Source organism: Colias croceus, chromosome 28 (genome assembly GCF_905220415.1).
Source record: "Colias croceus chromosome 28, ilColCroc2.1".
NCBI classification, from domain to species: Eukaryota; Metazoa; Arthropoda; class Insecta; order Lepidoptera; family Pieridae; genus Colias; species Colias croceus.
The window spans coordinates 1,159,728-1,183,484 of NC_059564.1; the positions used below are offsets into that span (position 1 = coordinate 1,159,728).

At 33.3% G+C, this 23,757-nt stretch overlaps 1 protein-coding gene across 1 annotated transcript; it reads right to left on the minus strand.

Moving 5' to 3' along the window:
* Window positions 1-6,495: 6,495 nt before the first annotated feature.
* On the minus strand, window positions 6,496-23,497 carry LOC123704075 (NAD kinase 2, mitochondrial). Its single transcript, XM_045652338.1, has 11 exons — window positions 23,212-23,497; window positions 17,582-17,705; window positions 16,861-17,025; window positions 14,539-14,640; window positions 13,733-13,841; window positions 13,041-13,150; window positions 10,952-11,069; window positions 10,103-10,236; window positions 9,290-9,429; window positions 7,932-8,057; window positions 6,496-6,751 (listed from the first exon to the last, which is right to left on the minus strand). Exons 1-11 carry the CDS (start codon window positions 23,258-23,260, stop codon window positions 6,627-6,629), a joined length of 1,302 nt encoding a protein of 433 aa, XP_045508294.1. The 5' UTR covers window positions 23,261-23,497; the 3' UTR covers window positions 6,496-6,626.
* Window positions 23,498-23,757: the final 260 nt, after the last annotated feature.

Sequence of the window (23,757 nt, forward strand, 5' to 3'; positions counted from 1 at the left end):
CATTTTCTCACAAACAGAATAATATAAATGAAAAAAAAAAAATCCAAATGCTTTCAATCATCAGAAATGAAATGAAAAAGTAGTGCAAATTTCATTAAAATGGGATATGATTTTCATTAGAATGTTACAACTGCGTTTTCAACAACGTATTATAACGACACTAGCGCCATTATGATCTTTTGCACTATTGTATGAAGCTCTTTATTGAAAAAAAAATTAACTGCGTTAAAAACAACCGACTTCAAAAACGGAAAAGTAAAAAATAAAAAAGATTTGATATTATAAATTACTACATATTATTTAGATGTGCTATTTATTAAATAGGTTTGATGTCGGTGCACGGGCTTAATACTAAGTGCTTAGTGTTTGGCACCGACTTCAAACCTATTTAATAAATAGCACATCTAAATAATATGTAGTAATTAATAATATCAAATCTTTTTTATTTTTTACTTTTCCGTTTTTGAAGTCGGTTGTTTTTAACGCAGTTAATTTTATTTAATACTTTTTAGTGTAATTTTCAACACGAACCAAACGAGCCCAAACTCGATAAAGTTGAGACAATATATTACTGAGTTCCTATGGCCACCTTCCGATTCCATCATCAAATCAGCTCTATGTCATGATAATGTTTCATCGCTATCCAATTTACATACGTATACAAAATTTCAGCTCAATCGGTTACCGGGAAGTGAATCAAAGTTACTTGCTACATTCCAATTAAGTCATCGAGTACAGACAAAAATGCTCATAAAATAAAAACTACTGGGCCTAGCCGAATAAAATTTTTATGGGACCAATTCGACACCATCCCGCATCGAACAAAAAAAGAATCACGTAAATCGGTTCAGAAACCTCGGAGTAATCGGTGTACATACATAAAAAAAAAAAAAAAAAAAAATATACCGGCCGAATTGATAACCTCCTCCTTTTTTTTGAAGTCGGTTAAAAAGAGCGTTATTTCATTAATAACTCATATTTTTTGCGTTCCATTATAGTATAGCGATGGAATACACACCATATTATAGATATTACTTGCTCTGTGATACAAACTAGACGCATTGTGCTGTAGAAACACGGCATATAGTAGCCGAGCGGTGCGGAGACACCTCACTCTGATATACGCTCAAACTCAAACAAATATGTAGTTTTTCAGTAGGACTTTTAATTGAATCATATAATGAATCATCAGAACATAGTTTTACCCACCAGTTCGGAATGCAACACCCACTAAGTGAAATTTCCATGAAATTGGAATTTGAGACAACGAGAAAATATTGGCTCTACGTGGCTCTACTAAAATAATGTTAACTTTACATATTAATATTATCTCAATGACTTTACATTGATTTTTTTTTCGATATTCATATCATAATTAGACCAAAGAAATATCTTGGTACTGAAGCGACACTCTATACATATAATAAATCTGTAGAAGGGTCAATTCTGTACATTGAAAATATTGAAAAAATAAATACCAGGGGGTGTTACTGGATCGATACAAAACCCAAATACATATGTGTTTAAAAAATTTTTGTCTGTCATTCTGTCTGTCTGTCTGTCTGTATGTTCAGGCATCACGTGAAAACTAACGGTTCGATTTCGATGAAACTTGGCATAATTATACCTTATTATCCTGGGCGTAAAATAGGATACTTTTTATCCTGAAAAAATACGTAGAAAAAAATTAATCTTAATTTTTCAGTTTTATCCATAGACGTCCATAGACGTTCTGTAGAACCGCGAACACACGTTTCGTATTATTAAAGGCCTAGCCGTATATGGGTCCAATAGATATTTATAAGATATAATTGTCAGAGTTACTCAAAATGGAGAAATAAACCATCCACGCGAAGACCGACATCTAGTTTCGCGGGCGGAAGCTAGTTTTTAATATAGGCTTTAAATTTAGCACCATTCAATACTAAGAGGAATTCATTTGTAAAACCTCGATAGATCATTATTATTATGATATTGATATGTAATCGTAATCGACTTCTTTGAACTCAATTTCAACGTAAATGGACTATTTTACGGATTTAATATTTAAACTTCTCTCTCTCTCTCTCTCTTAATATTAATGGCTCCACCCAATAAAAAGGGACTTCGCCAATGTCCAGTATATATGGGAGAGACAGGACTCAAATTTATATTTAAACTTTGTACACATCAATAATCGGTGACAATGCAATAATTTCTTGAGTTTTTATACTAAAACGTGTATTTTTAGTTTTTAACTACATATTTAGATTATTATTTCGTGTAGGAATTTGGCCTGCTATTATTGTTTTACTACCACAAAATACGCAGATAATTGATAATTACAAAAATTGCCGTGTACGACCTTGTTTGTCGCTACGGCTGCATATGATACAGGCCGGTTGAACGGCGCGCCATTTAATAAAGTGGCTAGGCTATTAATTTATTGCAGATAAGGATTGGGACCTATTTTATAGATTATTATTTATTATAGTTAATAGAAAAGGTATAGGGATATGTATAATCAAAGTGTGAAATAAAACAAAAAATCAGATTAACATTTATTTTCATTATAAAAAAAATGCGATACAAATAAATAACTAAAAGCAATACAATAAATAATTTCAAAGATCAATATTTTTCTTACATATTAGAATTATGAGTCTGACCAGTATACAATTGCACAAAGGCGGCAAATTAAAAACATTTAGTTCTTAAATTTAATATATAATTTAACCAAATTTAATTTGCTAAGTATTATCTAATAATTAATAATTTTCAACAAAAAATACAAAAAGTGGCCAAATTATTAGAAACAAATGTTATTTTCATAATTTTAACATTTTATTTATCTTTAAAACATAAATACGTTGTCCCTAATAATTTGGCCACAACTGTATTTTTTACATAAAATAAAAACACGTAATATAACACTGGTCAGAAATTATTATCATATCAACAATAATAAGTCATTTATTAGGGTTCTGTACCCAAATGATAAAACGGGACCCTATTGCTAAGCCTCTGCTGTCTGTCTGTCTGTCTCCAGGCTGTATCTCATAAGCCGTGATAGCTAGAAAGCTGATATTTTCACAAATGATGTATTTCCATGGCCGCTATAACAATATGAAAAATTAAAAAATATATTAAGGGTCCCCATACAATATAAACGTGATTTTCTATTATAATCTAGCTGTTTATGTTTATGTTTTTCATAAGAACCATTCTCTTACTTCAAAGATAAGAATTATAAAAAAAAAGAAGAATTATCGAAGTCAGCCCACCCGTTCACGCGTGATGCCGTGACCATGGAAAACGGGTTTCATTTTTATATACATATATATAGATGATAGCACGGAACCCTTCGTGCGCGAGTCCGACTCACACTTGGCCGGTTATTTCAAATATTATGTATAAACAATATTACTATAACATTACAATAGTGTCCTATAAATCAGGATAGTCGGTTTTTCTATGTATAATATGTATATTTATTATTTAATTACTAAGTTCTAGATTATAAAAAATGTGATGTTTAATATGTATTTGCTTTCACCGGGAATCGAATAGTTTATAACAAGTGCGTTAAAAACAACCGACTTCAAACTTGCACTTGCAAAATTTACAAATACCTACAGACAAAAATGCTCATAAAATAAAAACTACTGGGCCTATCCGAATAAAATTTTTATGGGACCAATTCGACACCATCCCGCATCGAACAAAAAAAGAATCACGTAAATCGGTTCAGAAACCTCGGAGTAATCGGTGTACATACATAAAAAAAAAAAATATACCGGCCGAATTGATAACCTCCTCCTCTTTTTTGAAGTCGGTTAATTAAACTACATTAAGTTAATTTTATATAATAAAAAAAAATGAACTGAAAAATGACAATTTTCAAATGCATTATTATTTTTATTTTATGATAACTTATTTTAATGTACTTTTTTATATCACGCCAAATAATGTTTAACTTAAATATAAAGGATATAAAATTCAGTCTTCCTACACATAACATTTTTACAACTAAACTCATCAAAATCTGTAACGCCGTTTTCTATAATCCCAAATACATAGGATCATTTATTTACCTTTAAGAAAGGTAAGTAACAATGTTATTTTGAAGGTAATCACAAATAATAGTATTACTTATGATTTTTTGAAAAAGTAGACTTCATAACATTACGACGCGGCACAAATAACGAAATATATATTTTATGTAATTAATAAAAATAGAAATAATTATTAATAAAATTCAGATAAGGCAAAGTACAAAATGTATTTATTTTAATAAAACAGCTGCAAGTATTTAATAAATTCCTTGATAAGTTACATACAATGAATATTTCTAAGACAAAATTGAATATATCATAGTATTTCTTATTAATTCTTGTCAAAGTAGCCTTAATAACTATTAGAATATTACATATTGCACTTCTTTCCAAATAAATAATAATAAAATGTAGACTGACCACCGATAACTGAAGTAGCCTTTATAAGATTTAGACAAGACACAATAAATCGAATTTATGTGATTATTCATTATTTGAGAATAATAAAATATTGTTAGACGTAACTTTTGAATTAATAATTATGTTGATGAATTATCTACACTAATATTATAAAGAGGAAAACTTTGTTTGTTTGTTTGATTGTAATGAATAGGCTCATAAACTACTGGACCGATTTTAAAAATTCTTTCACCATTCGAAAGCTACATTATCCACGAGTAACATAGGATAGGTTTTATACCGGAAATCCCACGGGAACGGGAACTCTGCGGGTTTTTCTTTGAAAACGCGGGCGAAGCCGCAGGCGGAAAGCTAGTATACTATAAATTGTCGCTTTCCTTTGAATGTTGGCGCATTCATACGAATCGTGCCTACACAGACGTTGTTTATACAACGTTTGACCCAACTACCCTCACTTTATTAAGTCGTTGACTTGCTACGTTTTATTATCAACTACCTACATCAATTAGGTAGCTGTGTAGAATCGCAGTACCTACATAGATAGGGAGGCGAGGTAGCTAAATGGCGTAATTAAACGGCGCCGTCGAGACTTATCAAAATCGATAGATAAAATAATTTCGAAAAGAAAAGCTTCTATGGTAAAAACCATTTTAGCGGTGGGTTTGGCGTGTACGGATTTTCAAAAATGTAAAAAAAAAATAGTTACTTGGGCATTCTCGAGCGCGTCAGATATTCATACTACGTATGCCCCAAGTGCCTCTGATAACAACGGTATACTAATCTGCCGGTTTGCGTGGTGGGGCTAGGCATATTAATTCGTCAAAAATGCAGAAAAAAAAAATTTACTCGAGCGCGTCAGATTTTCGGAAGGGGTGTTAAGTAGGCCCCAAGGAAGCTCCCCTTAAAAAAACTGACGATTTCGGCGTGACGATAAGTTACGATGAATTTTTGAAAATGCAGAAAAAAAAAGTCCTTTTGAAATACTCGAGCGCGTCAGATTTTCATAGGGGAGGTTTATCTCGGTCTCCTAAAAGCATATTTTCTTAATCTGACAAAAATGTTGGTGGGTTCTCTTAATCTGACCGAAAAAGGTTTGAGAGTTTCTTTTTTTTAATCATCGTTATTTCATATTAATTTTTCTTAACACCCTCAGTTTTCGAGATATACTCAAAAAACCGGGAGTTTGAGTTTTTATGATGCTTCAAGTCAAAAAGTTTTAACTTTGGACAAAAATGTAAAGAGACCTTTTTTGTGTAAAATAAAATTACCTTTTTTGTTTATTCAAACTTTTTTTTTGTAAAATGTATCGTTCGCGACTTATATACTGCAACGCGTTTTTCGGAAGACGAAATGGCTCCTACAGACTTCCGGTCACGCGGAAACCGGCAGATTTTGTATTTTTAGTAAGTTTTAGATTATATTCTTCAAAATAAAAATAAAAACAATCGCGCTCGAGAATGCCGGATTAACGTTTTTTTTTTACAAGTTCGCGACCCTATAACTTGGCGGCGTCAAGGACTTATCGTCAGATTAGTTAAATTTAGTCTTAAAACACTAAAATCAACCCCCAATATCTTAATCTGACGCGCTCGAGTATTTCAGACTATCGATTTTTTTTTTACTAATCTGATCGTCTATCCTGGGCGCGCGTCACTACTTAAAGAGCTAAATAGTTAACAAGGTTGTTCTATTAGGTCTAAGGTATCTCTCATATCTTAAACTGCCACGCTCGAGTATTGCAGAAAATTCCCCTCTTCGCCTCCCTAGCTAACATTCTTATTACATTCAAACTAATATTTAACCCGGCCTCGCGTGTTTTTTCTTATAATATAATAAAGAAAACTTATAATTAAATTTAGATAAAGATTACGTGCTTCTAGCCATAATAAATTAAACGTTCCTTATAATTGATGTAGACTTAAAAACTTTCTGACAAGACAAAATATCATCTTTTTCCATAAATAAAATTTAGAAATAACTTATACTACCTTTTTAAATGAAGATATACAATTCTAGACACTTTGACGAAGAGCTAACAACATTTAGACAGCTCAGTATAATTATTTATTTATTTAATCAGACGGGACATTACAACATCACATAGACTTAACAATATTTAGACAGCTCAATATTTTTTTTTGTTTGATATTATTTTACATCTCATTTATATATTTAAGTCGAATAAGGCTGTGTATCATCCATACAAACAGTCATGAGCGAATCTTCTGGATGTATTTCCAAATGCGCTTGAGTTCCGTCGTTGAATGGAAATGAGACGCTACCGTCTATTACTAAACCTGTAAAAAATAATAAAATTTATTATCTAATAAAACACATTTTTTTATTTATTAAGCTATTGCATAGCTTCTATCGCGGGCCTTGAGCGCGGGGACCGAATCGAGAAATTCCGTAACGAAAAACCTCACGCTCCCCACTCCTTGGGGCGGAGGTGTGGCTTGAAGGCATAGCATGCAATAGCGCAACCCGCCCCAGTCCCCGAGTGACACACGCCGTTTTTTATGTTTACCACAACAAAATATACCTGTTTCAGTTCAATATGATAACTACTGACATATTTTGCTAATTTTATTGTTATTTTCCCACACGATTGCTACATTTTGAATGAATGAATGAATGAATGAAAAAAATGTGTGCGTGTACCAGTGTACACACGTAAGAAGTGAATCTTCTTTATGACCTTATATTTTTTTCAAAAAATAATTTACTATATGCAACTCTACAGAAATACGTCGAAACACGCGTGGTAGGGATAAGGAAAAAATGGCGCGTAACGGAAAAATGTCACGCGTAACGAAAAATGTTACACTAAATTTTTTTCCAACCCCGATAAAGAAGTTTCACTTCAAAAATACTTTATTGTACACCTTAAAGAATACATTTTACACACTTAACATTTACATTTAAACACTATATTTACATTTTTATACCAATTTTTTTCCAATTTCCAACGTTCCCTACACACGTACACACAAACAAACTTGACTGGCCGGTTGGCGTGGTTGGTGTGGCCCTGCCTTCCAAGCCAGAGGTCGTGGGTTCGATTCCCACCCGGGACAAATATTTGTGTGATGAACATAAATGTTTGCTCCGTGTCTGGGTGTTAATTATCTATATAAGTATTTATTTAAAATTATATATGTATGTTTATCAGCCATCTGGTTTCCACAACACAAGCGAAAGCTTAGTATGAGATCAGATCGTGCCGTGTGTGAAAATTGTCCCGAAAATATTTATTTACTAGATTTCCGCTTCGCCCGCGTTTTCAAAGAAAAACCCGCATAGTTTCCGTTCCCGTGGGATTTCCGGGATAAAAACTATCCTATGTGTTAATCCAAGTTACCCTCTATATGTGTGCTAAATTTCATTGTAATCGGTTCAGTAGTTTTTACGTGAAAGAGTAACAAACATCCATACCTCCATACATTTATAATATTAGTAGGATTTATTTAAACATACCCGCGTCAGTACAATGCGACCTCACGCACACAGTCTCCGCCCGGTCTCGAACCCGCAACCCCCGCGGTGTGGGCCACTCTTCGAACGTTATGTATTCACGTACTGAATAGGCTAGCTGTTCTGAATCTAGCAAAAAATTCAGAATTTGTAAAAAAAAGTAGACTTCATAACATTAAGACACGATATAGTTAAAAATACTAAAAAAAAGCACGCTTTGATAAACACAAGAAACTGAAAAAGCGTGTGTGATGAGCACACGTGTCAGAAGTGAAACTTCTTTGGCAAGATTAAAAAAAAAGGTCGCCGTACTCCAATCTTACTGTCAACTGCTCAGGTGAGAGGAGGCCGAAGAACTGGACGAGTCACTGACGCAGCAGTGGCTCGCCATAGCTTATTACAGATAATGTTAAATTATCACAGATTAAAACAATAATCTATCATAGACAATCTATACATAATATAATAAATCTGTAGAAGGGTCAATTCTGTACATTGAAAATATTGAAAAAATAAATAGCAGGGGGTGTTACTGGATCGATACCAAACCCAAATATGTGATTAAAAAATTTTTTGTCTGTCTGTCTGTCTGTATGTTCAGGCATCACGTGAAAACTAACTGTTCGATTTCGATGAAACTTGGTATAATTATACTTTATTATCCTGGGCATAAAATAGGATACTTTTTATCCCGGAAAAATACGTAGAAAAAAATAAATCTTAATTTTTCCGCGCGGGCGTAGTCGCGGGCGGAAGCTAGTCTTGAATAAGTAAGTGTAACAATTATTAAGAAATTAATTTTTCATTTGATGGCGCGTCGCTAACAGCACCTAAAGAAGTTTCACTTCAAAAAACACATACATATAATATTGATATTCCAACAGGAATATTAGAATTAAAAGGGAAAGCGCATTTACACGGGTGTAACCGCGGGACGCAGCTAATATGTTTTATATGATAACTAGCTTTCCGCCCGCGGCTTCGCTCGCGTTCGCTCGCGCAAAGAAAAACACGCATAGTTCCCGTTCCGGTGGGATTTCCGGGATAAAACTAATTAATCCAAGTTACCCTCTATATGTGTGCTAAATTTCATTGTAATCAGTTCAGTAGTACTTGCGTGAAAGAGTAACAAACATACACACATACATCCTCACAAATATTCACTACATAGTATAAAACAAAGTCGCTTTCTCTGTCCCTATGTATGCTTAAATCTTTAAAACTACGCAACGGATTTGAATGCCGTTTTTTTAAATAGATAAGAGTGATTCAAGAAGAAGGTTTTAGTATATAATTTATTAAGTTTCAGACAAAGCCGCGGTCGGAAAGCTAGTTTATAATATAAGTAGGATAGGACTCACCAGGCGGGAACATTAACTTCTGATTATATTTCTCTGTAACTTCCCGCGCTTTTTCCAAAGACGTGTCCAAACTTATGTTATATTCGTCTTGCAATATTTTCATAAGTTCCAACACTGAATGTGTACGGAGACAGTTTATACTGAAATCGTGATAAAAAATGTATTAGTTTCTATTGAAATGCAATTTCTAATTTAAAAATAAATTTTAATTTAGGTATTTGTCAAGCATGAATTTATTATACTCTGTTGCTTTAAAAAAAATAACTATCTAGTCATATACAATTTAATACTTCAACTTTACCTGTAATGCCAAAAGGTGATACGGGTCAAAATGAACTATCAGAATATTTTACTTTTTACTTAGTCTTACTATTAGGTTAGTTCTTTTTTGACTGTGTTTTATTTATAGGCGTTGTGGGTGATGTTGTTTATCTGAATATCTAAAGTATAATAAACAATAATACTTCAATTTTACCTATAATGCCAAGATGTATTACCGGTACCTTACCACACAATATTTATCTAAAAATGTATTCCATCTTTCCACAAACCCGACCTAATTTTTCACTTCAACTTTACCTGTATTATATACCTATTGTATACCTATAGTACAGCCAATTCAAAGTTATTTTAAATCTAGTTGTTTTGCTAAGTTGTTAACTATCCATAAAAACAATTATAATTTATCACTTCAACTTCACCTGTAATGCCAACAAGTACTACCAACACTTGTGATGACAATTATTACTACAAAGTTTTTTAAGCTATACTCTAGGCTATTTTGAACTAAATAAATTATCACTTCAACTTTACCTGTAATGCCAAGAGGTACTACCGGTACCTGTGGTCACACACAAGCCGGAACTTTTTGTGTGCGTCCATTTGCCGTTGTCTATTTTTAGTCGAAGTAGTGACACTCTTGATGTTACACTTTCACCTATGAATACCTGAAAATATAAATAAATACTTATAATAATTATAATTATCACTATATAGCTGAAGGATTTGATTTTTTTTTTTGTTAGTTTGAGTAAAATTGAGTAAAAAACTACGAGACTGTTTTTTTTATTATTTCACCATTAAGAAGTCTTTATTTTTTGTTTTCATAAAGAAAAAGAGTTTGTTTGAATGATTGGTTCTTATCTCACGAACTACTGACGAAAAAAAAAATATTTTTGTATGGATAGTCTATTTATCGAGACAGGCTTTATTTCAAAAACTTACAAGCTTACCACCCGCTGCTTCGCCCGCTTTGTCTAAAACCTAATAAATTATATACTAAAACTTTCCTCTTGAATCACTCTATATATTTAAAAAAACACATCAAAATCCGTTACGTAGTTTTAAAGATTTAAGCATACATAGGGATATAGGCACAGAGAAAGCGACTTTGTGTTACGATCAATAGGAGCGAAGCAATGTTCCAAAAATAATTTTGCAATTATATTTTTAACTAGCGGTCCGCCCCGGCTTCGCCCGTGGTACATATTCACGTTTTCTCTACATAAGAACCATCCTCGAACTTCAAGGAATATTATAAAAAAAGAATTAACGAAATCGATTAAGCCGTTCTCAAGTTATGCGCTTACCAACACATTTTGGGATTCATTTTTATATTATAGAAGATAGATACAAAAGTAGCTCGTTCTATAATATACATACCTCATTTAAAGCCAAAAACGGCAATACTTTAGTGGCCAAGCTCGTTTCGTCTGTTTGTCCGTCTGTACACCGCGCGTTTGTGTCTTGTCCGTCTTCTTGATTTGATACGGGTGGGTATCTGTAAAAATATATTATTTTGTAATTATTGTGTAAAATGTGTGTAAAATAATCGTTAGGAATTGGTAATAAATAAAAATAGTAAAAACGTATTGATATATGATTATTTTATACTAGGTTAAATTCTATATTTTTCTTATAATTTCCAAACACTTCACATGAACGATGTCACCGACATCAAATGTTTGACCTATTTTTCTTCGTATTTTCTTTTAATATTATTGTTATAGTAATAATTGTAGAGTAATAGCTTATTTTATTTATTATTATATGAAAAATAAACTTATTTCTCTAAAACTGGCACCTTAAATGACATTAAAATGTCACTAAATTGACACCAATCTCACCTACGATAGTACGAAGTGTGCGAATCAACACTTTGGGACTCTTAAGTGTTTATATGCAAAATTACAGTTAAAATGCACCTTACTTGACACTTAAAGTGCACTAAAATGACACTAAAATGGCACAAACTCACCTACAATAGTGCAAAGTGTGCAGATCCACGGGTGTTATAGTGTCCAACAGTTTCGGCTCGCTAGTTATAGTGGTGCGTATTCGTGAACGACGCATCCAGCGGAATCTACCCTGCAAATTTATGTTAAGTATATAATTAACTAGTTTACCGCCCGCGGCTTCGCCCACTTTGTCTAAAACCTAATAAATTATGTACTAAAACCTTCCTCTTGAATCACTCTATCTATTTAAAAAAACCGCATCAAAATCCGTTGCGTAGTTTTAAAGATTTAAACATATAAAGGGACATAGGGATAGGGGCAGAGAAAGCGACTTTGTTTTATACTATGTATTGACTAGCTGTGCCACGCGGTTTTACCCGCATTGGTCCGCGGAATTATTTTTACACGTATATTTTATTTTTAAGTCCATCCATTTAAAATTATATATATATGCTGTACCTAAGTGACTGAGTGAGTTTATAAGCGATTGAGTGAATTTATTATTGCCTGAGTGAGTTTATAAGTGCCTGAGTGAGTTTATAAGCGACTGGGTGGGTTTATAAGCGACTGAGTGAATTTATTAGTGCCTGAGTGAGTTTAAAAGTGCCTGCGTGAGTTTATAACTGCTTGAGTGGGTTTATAATGACTAAGTGAATTTATAAGTGCCTGAGTGAGTGTATAAGACACTGAGCGAGTTTAGAAGACACTGAGCGAGTTTATAAGTGCCTGGGTGAGATTATAAGTGACTGAGTGATTTTATAAAGGAGTTAGTGAGTTAGTACATGAGTTAATAAGTCTGTTTATCTGTATCTGTGTTCCTGCAGACTATAATAATAATAATTACCTCTTTCAAAGCATGCAGCGCGCCCTTAACGTCGTTCGAACACCACGTGGGCAAGCAAAGCCGGCCGACAGACTTGTGCGGTGCGCTGTTGAAGCCTATCACTGGTTTACTGTAACATCATTATTTTATGAAAGTTCACAGTTTCACAGGTTCATATGATCTGTTTAGCTTTAATCTGCCAGATACGGTGACTGAAGACGTATTAAAATTTATGTGCAAAAAAAAAGTTTCATAATAACTAGCGAACCCGGCGAACTCCGTTTCGCCACCTTATGTTTAAAATACCAAACGAAATGTTACATAAGGCACTGTACTATGATATAATATAAAAGAGCTAGATACGTTACCCGCTCTCTATTTTGGCAAGAAAAAACTCAGGTAAGTGCCAGAGTTTCACTTAGTCACGCACCATTCAGCGTCGTGGCTGGACGTTCTTTTTGTATTTTAATCGGCAGTTGTTATTACGAAGTACATGAGTGAGACATGTATTATGTCTCGTGCGTGAGAGTGAAAGAGAGAACAACTGTATTGGTGATAATGCGTTAGTAAGTAGGTATGTATTAATTACGCTGTTTTTTAGTGCAATGATGTTGGCGTATGCCGCGTCTACTAGTATAATAGGTCATTGCTTAAAGTGCACTAAAATGACACTAAAATGGCACAAACTCACCTACAATAGTGCAAAGTGTGCAGATCCACGGGTGTTATAGTGTCCAACAGTTTCGGCTCGCTAGTTATAGTGGTGCGTATTCGTGAACGACGCATCCAGCGGAATCTACCCTGCAAATTTATGTTAAGTATATAATTAACTAGTTTACCGCCCGCGGCTTCGCCCGCTTTGTCTAAAACCTAATAAATTATGTACTAAAACCTTCCTCTTGAATCACTCTATCTATTAAAAAACCGCATCAAAATCCGTTGCGTAGTTTTAAAGATTTAAACATACAAAGGGACATAGGGACAGAGAAAGCGACTTTGTTTTATACTATGTAGTGACTAGCTGTGCCACGCGGTTTTACCCGCATTGGTCCGCGGAATTATTTTTACACGGATTTTATGTCCATCCATTTAAAATTATATGCTGTAAGTGACTGAGTGAGTTTATAAGCGATTGAGTGAATTTATTAGTGCCTGAGTGAGTTTATAAGCGCGTATGCGTAAGTTTATAAGTGACTGAGTGAGTTTATAAGTGCCTGCGTGAGATTATAAGTGCTTGTGTGCGTTTATAAGCGTCTGAGTGAGTTTATAAGTGCCTGAGTTAGTTTATAAGTGACTGAGTGATTTTATAATGAGTTAGTGCATGAGTTAATAAGTCTGTTTATCTGTATCTGTGTTCCTGCAGACTATAATAATAATAAATACCTCTTTCAACGCGTGTAGCGCGCCCTTAACGTCGTTCGAACACCACGTGGGCAAGCAAAGCCGGCCGACAGACTTGTGCGGTGCGCTGTTGAAGCCTATCACTGGTTTACTGTAACATCATTATTTTATGAAAGTTCACAGTTTCACAGGTTCTCGATATGATCTGTTTAGCTTTAATCTGCCAGATACGGTGACTGAAGACGTATTAAAATTTATGTGCAAAAAAAAGTTTTATAATAACTAGCGAACCCGGCGAACTCCGTTTCACCACCTTATGTTTAAAATACCAAACGAAATGTTACATAAGGCACTGTATGTGAAAAATGATCATCCCGGTTTACCCGCTTTTCTTTTGAAATGTTTCCTGAATTTTCTTTGCTACAAAACTCACGGAGCCAGAGACCTTTCCAACGAATGCAAATCCGTGGAAATCGGTTCGTGCGTTCTGGAGTTATATCGTCAGGAAGGAAAACCCGACTTATTTTTAAATATAGTAGACCGATAAATCTTTATTTTGCTTTAAGCATGGTATCTATTAATTTGACAACTATTTCACCGGTAAGAAGTTACTTTAGAATTTAGTAGGATGAATTAGTAATAAAATTAGGTAATATTTCTTTAATTTTTGTCTGTATACTTTAGCTGGTATATAATATGGATCCCATATAGTGGGATTATGGGTAAAATGGTGAGCATAAAATTAAGTTTTTTTAACATTAAGTTTAACATTGTAAGAACACACAAAAGCATCAAAAACAAATAAAAAGAAATCCCACTCAGTGGGATAATATGGGATAATAACTCACTTGGCGTCTCTAACCCTAGAAGCAGCCAGTAAAAATGTCCCATCCCCACCGCACGGCACCACCACATCGCACCAATTTATTAATTCTTCGTTGTATGTTAATCTGAAAATAAATGTAAATAAAATAATCTACACTAATATAATAAAGCTGAAGATTTTGTTTGTTTGAACGCGCTAATCTCGGGAACTACTGGTCTGATTTGAAAATTTTTTTCGGTGTTAGATAGCCCATTTATCGAGGAAGGCTATAGGTTATATATCATCATGCTAAGACCAACAGAAGCGGAGCAATACGGGTAAAACCGCGGAGCACAGCTAGTATAATAAATTAACAAAAGAGCGTGTGTGCCGAGCACACGTGTCAGAAGTGAAACTTCTTTGGCAAGATCAAAAGATACCAAAATCGACGCCTGACTCCATGACGTGACGGTATTGCAATGACGCGACCTTGAAATTTTACTCTCAACGCGCCTAAAGAAGTTTCATTTCAAAAAAACTTTTTACTAACATAATACACCTAGAATAAATAATAAAAAAACGACGTGTGGCACTCGGGGACTGCCGCGGTAAAGCTATTGCATGCTATGCCTTCAAGCCACACCTCCGCCCGTCGGAGTGGGAAGCGTGAGGTTTTTCGTTACGGAATTTCTGGATTCGGTCTCCGCGCTCAAGGCCCGCGATAGAAGCTATGCAATAGCTTAAAAAAATATTTTACCCAACCGTGGTGAATTTTTTAGCACCTGGCTACGCTCACGTACCCGTATATATAGAAAGTGCGTTATCATTATATTATTTACATTCTTATCTACATAGCTACCTATAATGTAGTAATTCATTTATCACAATGTTGTTTTTGACTGAATAAGTGTTTAAGAATAATTTATAATTGCAAATTTAAATTTAATTACATTAGGTGCTGTCTATTGTGACCAATTTGACCTACGGCTAAGCATCGCGGCCGAAACTTTGGGAAACACTACTCTCAAATTATAGACGCCAATTTGCGATATAATATCAAAGATTCATATTATATTATCATTATTTATAACTAGGATATTGTATTACTTAACATAATGCGAACTTCGGATTTGAACATTTTTGGAGATTGCGACAAAAACTTTGAGGAGCACTGCCCCCCTAGCCAAGTGGTTTTCTGTTAGCGTAGCTTCGTCTTACGTCAATCTCATACATTCGTAGTATCTACAGCTTACGTCAATCTCATACATTCGTAGTATCTACAGCTTACGTCAATCTCATACATTCGTAGTATCTACAGCTTACGTCAATCTCATACATTCGTAGTATCTACAGCTTACGTCAATCTCATACATTCGTAGTATCTACAGCTTACGTCAATCTCATACATTCGTAGTATCTACAGCTTACGTCAATCTCATACATTCGTAGTATCTACAGCTTACGTCAATCTCATACATTCGTAGTATCTACAGCTTACGTCAATCTCATACATTCGTAGTATCTACAGCTTACGTCAATCTCATACATTCGTAGTATCTACAGCTTACGTCAATCTCATACATTCGTAGTCTATTCTATTGAACGCTACGCTAACAGAAAGCCACTTGGCTAGGGGGGCTGGTCTTATACCCTAGGCACCAATTTCCGATATATATTAATATAAACTACATATTTTATCATTATTTATAACAAGGAAACTTGTAATATTGACCTTGCTCAATTAGCGCGGATAATCAACACACAAGTGGCTTGTTTACTGTATGTATATTGACTCTTTTACAAGGTACTGTTTGGATAAACTCATCTGGATGGAACAACATATGATAGTAACTAGTCATTGTATTGATTTTATATTTATAGAAGATAAATATATTTTACGTTTATAGTTCACGTTTTTATATGTAGTTCTTATTTATACATATGAATTTTTTACATAGAGAAATCCTTTGTGATAATAATTGACCCTGTTTTGGGTTATTTAGATTTTTAGATCAATAAAAAATGTTTAGTGATTTTTAACCCAATTAATGGATGTTTTAAGCACATGATGACTTAATTGATAAACGGCTATTGATTTCAGAGTGAAAGATTTTGTAATATTTGTTTTAACACGAATAATAAAAGCATAGAACGGTTTATCTGAATTTAAAAGTCATATACATGACGATTTCATTAAAAAAATATAATTATTTGTTCATTTAAATATTTATCTACACAATTCATAAGTTAATTCTCTTTCTACACCGCAACATCCCAAACCAGTAACAAAAATTTACAAAAAAAAATTTTTTTCGCTTTTCCTAATTTTTTATCCCCCCTCCCCCTTTTATTCAATCATACATACCGGCTAGCCATTTCCACCTTTAGGCCCATGTTTTTGAGACTCTTGGCGACATTTTCCTCAAACGCCTTCTGCTCTCTATGGTTGGTTATCATCGAGTCGAAGTCGGAGCCGCGTTTGCGCAGGATTCTTTCTAATTCTGAATCGGATATATTGTCGTGGCTGTGCCTGGAATCGAGACGAAATAAATGAAAAAAATTGTTAGAAGAAAGGTTTTTTTATGACCATAAATAATTTAAAGACCTACGAATAATAGTTATTAGAGCATAGACCAAAAATAAAGAGAAGTCGAAAAAAAAGAGAATACTGCAAATATTTTTACCGAGAAAGAGTTTCAGACGGACGGATGGTAGTCGTAATAGAAATTCAATGATTTTAATATTTAATAATATGTAGTAGGTAATTGTGTCTCCTGAAAAAAAGTGGCAAATTTTTATAATCGTCGTGTGGTATGGTATAATAGTTCTGTAAAAACAAGTACCAATTCGACACCATCCCGCATCGAACAAAAAAAGAATCACGTAAATCGGTTCAGAAACCTCGGAGTAATCGGTGTACATACATAAAAAAAAACCTACCGGCCGAATTGATAACCTCCTCCTTTTTTTTGAAGTCGGTTAATTACCAACTTGATAGGTATAAGGTACCTACTATTACAGATATTGCTTGTGAATTAAGTACAAAAGTTTTATTTAATAGGTTTAATATTATTTACCGAACTCACTTTTCATATTCGTATCTGGTGACTTTGGACACTATGAGGCACTTCTCCATCATCAGCCGTTGGTCTTTTGAATCGTGTTGCCGCCGATCTGGTATTGTGTCGCATAATTCCTTTTTTCTTAAGCCTGGGAATAATTTGATAGTTTTGGTATTAATTTATATTTAGTAGGTCTATTTTTTGAATTTGATTAATTTCTTAGTTAAAAAAAAAAACTTTAATATTGAGTTTTCGCATTCAAAAACTTTGCATGTATAGTAACTGTAAAAGGCCGGCTATGGTACATTTTAAGTAATATCTAAAAAAAATTACTAGCGGAAATATTTTTGTAATATCACTCCTATTGGTCGTTACTCGAAGTCTAATGTTATCATCTACCCTAACCCTTCCTCTATAAATGGACTGTCCACATAATTTTGCATTTCGAACCAAGGATATCGACATTCCACCAAACAAAGTCATCATTCAAATAATATTAGTAAGGATTAGTAGAGATTAATTATTATAAGGATTTTTCCATTTTACGCATTACGAATGTTAATCCTAAAAAACAATGTAAACGTCCTTACGAGTCATAATTTGTTTGTTATGAAGAAATTATTCTAGATTATTCACCGCACGATAAAAACAACAGATATTAAATAATCGAAAATGATAATACGCATGAATGATAATAGTTGAAGAATTTATGATCTGTCCCAATGACCTATAACTGTTCGTAATTTTCCGATACTGTGTCTTAATATATCAGGATCCGGAAATAAGCAGTGGGAGTTGATAGGTTAACTGATAAATACTGGAAAAAATTGCATTATTTTCCGACTCGGAAAGAATGTTATCTTTTGACGTCAACGATATAAAAGGCGTAGATGCGTTTTATGTAATTAATCGTTCGAAAAATGATGGCTCCGGTTACGCACATGTCAAATGCATTTGAAAACCGAGAAAGAGACGGCACGCTAGTTTCTGTACGAAAAAAAAATGTGTGCGTGTACTAGTGTACACACGTAAGGAGTAAAACTTCTTTATGACCTTATTTTTCAAAAAATAATTTACTATATGCAACTTTACAGTAATACGTCGAATCACGCGTGGTAGGGATAAGAAAAAGATGGCGCGTAACGGAAAAATGTCACGCGTAACGAAAAAATGTTAATGTTATAATGCATTTTTATATAAAATGCATTTTAATTACTGTACGTTATCTTCTTTGATTGTATCACGTTTTTGTGTATAATTCCATGATATTCTGGTTTTACCTGACGACTTTTGGATTTTATAAAAAATAAAAAATGTTTGATTGTCTTTGGAAATAACAGAGGAAAAATTTAACTGTGTTTTTTTGAATTGCAAAAAAAAAAACTAATTTATTTTTTGCACATAAGGACTTTGAACTTTTATTTAAATTCCTTGTAGAAACAAATGTAGGTACATATTATGTTGGAAAATTCCTTTAAATAATATCGTAAAACATTATAATTAGATAATTATTTATTCAGTTTTTATAAACATTATTTTTTATGAAAAAAAAAAATACTGAATGCAAAACAATATGTTTTGAATAAAAATAAACATCATTTTGTATGTTCATCTCCAGGTACCTAGATTAAAGTTTAGAATATCATACCTACACTACGTTGGAAACACGCTATAAGCCAATTTTTACTTAATTTCAAACTTAAACCTTACATAAATAAATAAAACTGGCCTGGAAGAAATCGCTTTTAAGCGATAAGGTCACCTTTTGTACTTTACCTCGCATCCATACAAATATATATTATACTGTACATTTTAATATTAAACGGTGTGGTACAATAAATGATTAAATAAATAAATAAATAAAACTTAGATACCATAAATGTAACTTGTTTCAAACTTGCAGTATGTGAAAACCTGTTATCAAGCATGCGTTTAAAATAACTTGAAACCGCACCAAATATTGATTCAGTCAGAAATATAACATATACTAGCTGTGCCTGCGATTTTACTCGCATTGCTCTGCTCTTATTGGTCTACTGTGATGATGTAATATAGCCTATATATAGCCTTCCTCGATAAATGGACTAACTAACAGTGAAATAATTTTTCAAATCGTATTCTATAGTTCCTGAGATTAGCCCTTTTAACCAAACAAACAAACTTCAGCTTTATAATATTAGTAAAGATGAGTAAAGTAGGTAATTGACCCGAAAGATTATTATTGTTTTTAAATTTATGTTGTTACTAGGTTTCCGCCCGCGGCTTCGGCCGCGCAGTCAAAGAAAAACCCGCATAGTTCCCGCTCCCGTGGGATTTCCGGGATTGCGTCATTTTCCCGGGATAAAAAGTAGCCTATGTCCTTTCTCGGGTATCAAAATATCTCCATACCAAATTTCATGACAATTGGTTCAGTAGTTTAGGCGTGATTGAGTAACAGACAGACAGACAGACAGAGTTACTTTCGCATTTATAATATTAGTATGGATTTTTAGCACTAAGTATGTACCTATGCCTTGTTTTTATACATTATATAAACACCGGAAGGTTCTAAATGCATATAATTTGTTTACTTCTTTCACTCTGTAGTTGGTGTGGTGTATTTAATTTATCAACGGCAGGAAATTATTACTGTTTAGTCACAATCCATACTAATATTATAAATGCGAAAGTAACTCTGTCTGTCTGTCTGTCTGTTACTCAATCACGCCTAAACTACTGAACCAATTTGCATGAAATTTGGTATTGAGATATTTTGATACCCGAGAAAGGACATAGGCTACCTTTTATTGCGAAATATGTACCACGGGCGAAGCCGGGGCGGACCTCTAGTTTGGTATATATGTTACCTATTCAATTTCGTGAATATGTTGTTTAAGTAGCAGCTCTGATCATTATAGGTTTATTACTGACGGATTACTACAGTTTTTAGGTTTAACTACTTATAAATGTAGGTTATCAATAATCATAAGTGTTATTAATTTTCACACAGAATCTTTTATGAGACTGTACTTTATAAAATCATTTTTTTTTTATTAGGCACACGTGAATAGCTCAAGCTTTATCAAACCTTTTTGTCCAAACTTTCCATTAGAAATCACTATAGTTAGTATGGAAACAAAAAAACATAAACAGTGGCACAAATTAAAGAATTAACAATAACAAATGGCGTAACGAAAAATATTACTTCCTGATCAAAACAACTAGATATTAATGATAATCCTTTCTATTTGAAGCTCGAGTTATCTTTATCAAAACTGACCTTTAAAAGATAATAAACAATTATGCAAATATTGCTATAATCTTTGGTAATGTGAATTTAATATTATTTTATCTTGCACACTTGGTACAATCCTAAAACGTGTTATTGTGAAATTAATTTTCTAATGAATTCTTGGAATAGATATGAATTAATTTCCCTATTATGTATTATGAAACAAATGTATCTCTACATATAAATCTACTAGCTTTACGCCCGCGGCTTCACCCGCGTTTTCAAAGAAAAACCTGCATAGTTCCCATTCGCGTGGGGTTTCCGGGATAAAACATATCCTATGTTAATCCAAGTTACCCTCTATATGTGTGCTAAATTTCATTGTAATCGGTTCAGTAGTATTTGCGTGAAAGAGTAACAAACACACACACACACACACACAAACACACACATCCTCACAAGCTTTCGCATTTTAGTAGGACTCGCACTAGCTTTGCATGAGTTAAATGAAATGAATTATCAAATGAAATGAAACAAAATCCAGATCAAAATCTGTTGCCTAGTTTTAAATATCCAACTAATATTATAAATGCGAAAGTTTGTGAGGATGGATGGCTATTTGCTATTCTTTCACACAAATACTATAGAACTGATTACAATGAAATTTGGTATGTAGGTAGCTGAAGACCTAGAATAAGACATAGTCATACATACTTTTTATCCCGGAAATCCCACAGGAATGGGAACTATGATAGTGTTATATCACTACATAGTATAAAACAAAGTCGCTTTCTCTGTCCCTAAATCCCTTTATATGCTTAGATCTTTAAAACTACGCAACAGATTGTGATGCGGTTTTTTTTTATACATTTTTATGATTTTAGTGTATAATTTATTAGGTTTTAGACAAAGCTGGCGAAGCCGTGGGCGGAAAGCTAGTTATTAATAATATCATGTTAAAATATCAAACTAGGTCAGAAATTTATTATTGGCAAGTGTGCAATAAAATAAATTAGTTTAAATTAACAGAATGTTACTTGCGATTGATTTCACATCTGTTTCATTGATCAAATGTTTTTATAAATGTTCAATTGACCTTACAGACAAATGTATACTAATATTAAAAAGCTGAAGAGTTTGTTTGTGTGAACGCTCTAATCTCAGGAACTACTGGTCCGATTTGAAAAATTCTGTAGGTGTTAAGGTACAAGTCCGAGACGGGCCGCAGACCGCAAACTGCAACCGCAAACTGCAAGCAACAGCACTTGTTTCTATGAACATCTATGACATCTTTAGATAGCCCATTTATCGAGGAAGGCTATAGGCTATATATCATCGCGCTAAGTCAACAGGAGCAGAGCACTGCAGGTAAAACCACGGGGAACAGCTAGTTCTGAATATGGTAGTAGTAAAACAAATGATTTTCAATAAGGTTGATGACCCAATATGAATAAGTAGACGCGGTTGGCGCAGTGGTAAAGTAACTGCCTACTGAGCCGACGGTCCCGGGTTCGATCCCCGGTCAGGGCAAATATTTGTGTGATGAACTCAATTATTTGTTCTTGGGTCTGGGTGTTATTATCTATATATGTATTTATTAAATATTATATTTATCGTCGCCTAGTACCCACAACACAAGCCTTAATTGAGCTTACTGTGGGACTAGGTCGATTTGTGTAATAATGTCCTATAATATTTATTTATTTATTTACATATTTTAAAGTTACTGTATATCATGGAAACACAGCAGTGAAATATTTTTTTAAAGAACATAATACTTTATGTTATAATTTTTATCTGTTTTTTACTTGTCAATAATTGTAGCCTGGTGCAAGAATTGATGAAATATTAATAATCATATAGTTTTAAGTGATAAAATGCAATTAGTGAAATTGCAGATAGTACAGCTTGATAAGTTGGAAACAACAAATAAAGATAATCTACTTTTAGTTCTATTCATGAAATAACAACATGAAATAGGATGTGAAAATTTCATATACCTAATTGATATTTTAATCTATAGGTACTAATATTATAAAGCTGAAGACTTTTTTTGTTTGTTTGTACATGCTAATATCATGCGACTACTTGTCTGATTTAAAAAAATCTTACGGTGTTGGATAGCCCATTCATCGAGGAAGGCTATAGGCTATATATCATCTGAGGGAGAGGAGCACTGCGGCTAATACAATGGAGCAAAGCCGGTAATTGATTAAATATTTTTGAATATCTTAACATCCCAATACTAGATACCCACAATCACACATACTTATAAAAAAACCCACTAATCATATTTAAGTAAATATAATATTAAAGATTAAAGAACACGAGTATATTTACTGTGTGTCACGAAGCTTTTAGAAACAGATCACGCGGTTCTCGTATCATTAAATATTTTATCATCATAAAAATATTATTTATCTGATAAATCTTGAATACTTACGGCGCAATCCTTTAGCTATGGACACTGTGAAATTATTTAACACCGACATACCGGACACTTTAATATCAGTTATTATCAGCACGTAAATAAACTTAATCTTATCTATAGAAACTTTCTTATACGTTCGATCACTATAACAGCTGTTATTGAACTACTTATTAAAACGGAGGCGTGGTAAATACGATTGCGATAAATTCGCAATTTATTTCAGTTGATAAGTTATCAATTAAATTATAGATAATATGTAATAAGAAATTAAAATTTCAGTAATAAATAAGTCCAGCAAAAGCAATGGCAAAAGCAAGTAAAAAGTTTGGAGGTGGGGGGGAAATTCATTTACGTCAATGTCACATTGACAACTTGAGTGATGCGAAATTATCGATTTTCATACGCAATGTACGAAATCGATGTTTCAAATGTATTTTTAGAATTCGAAGCCTTTCAATATGATGTGTACTATAATAATTATATTATGGTTAATATGATAAAGCACAGTGATAAAGTTGAATTAGATATTTGCACATGATGCGTATGACTGAATTAATT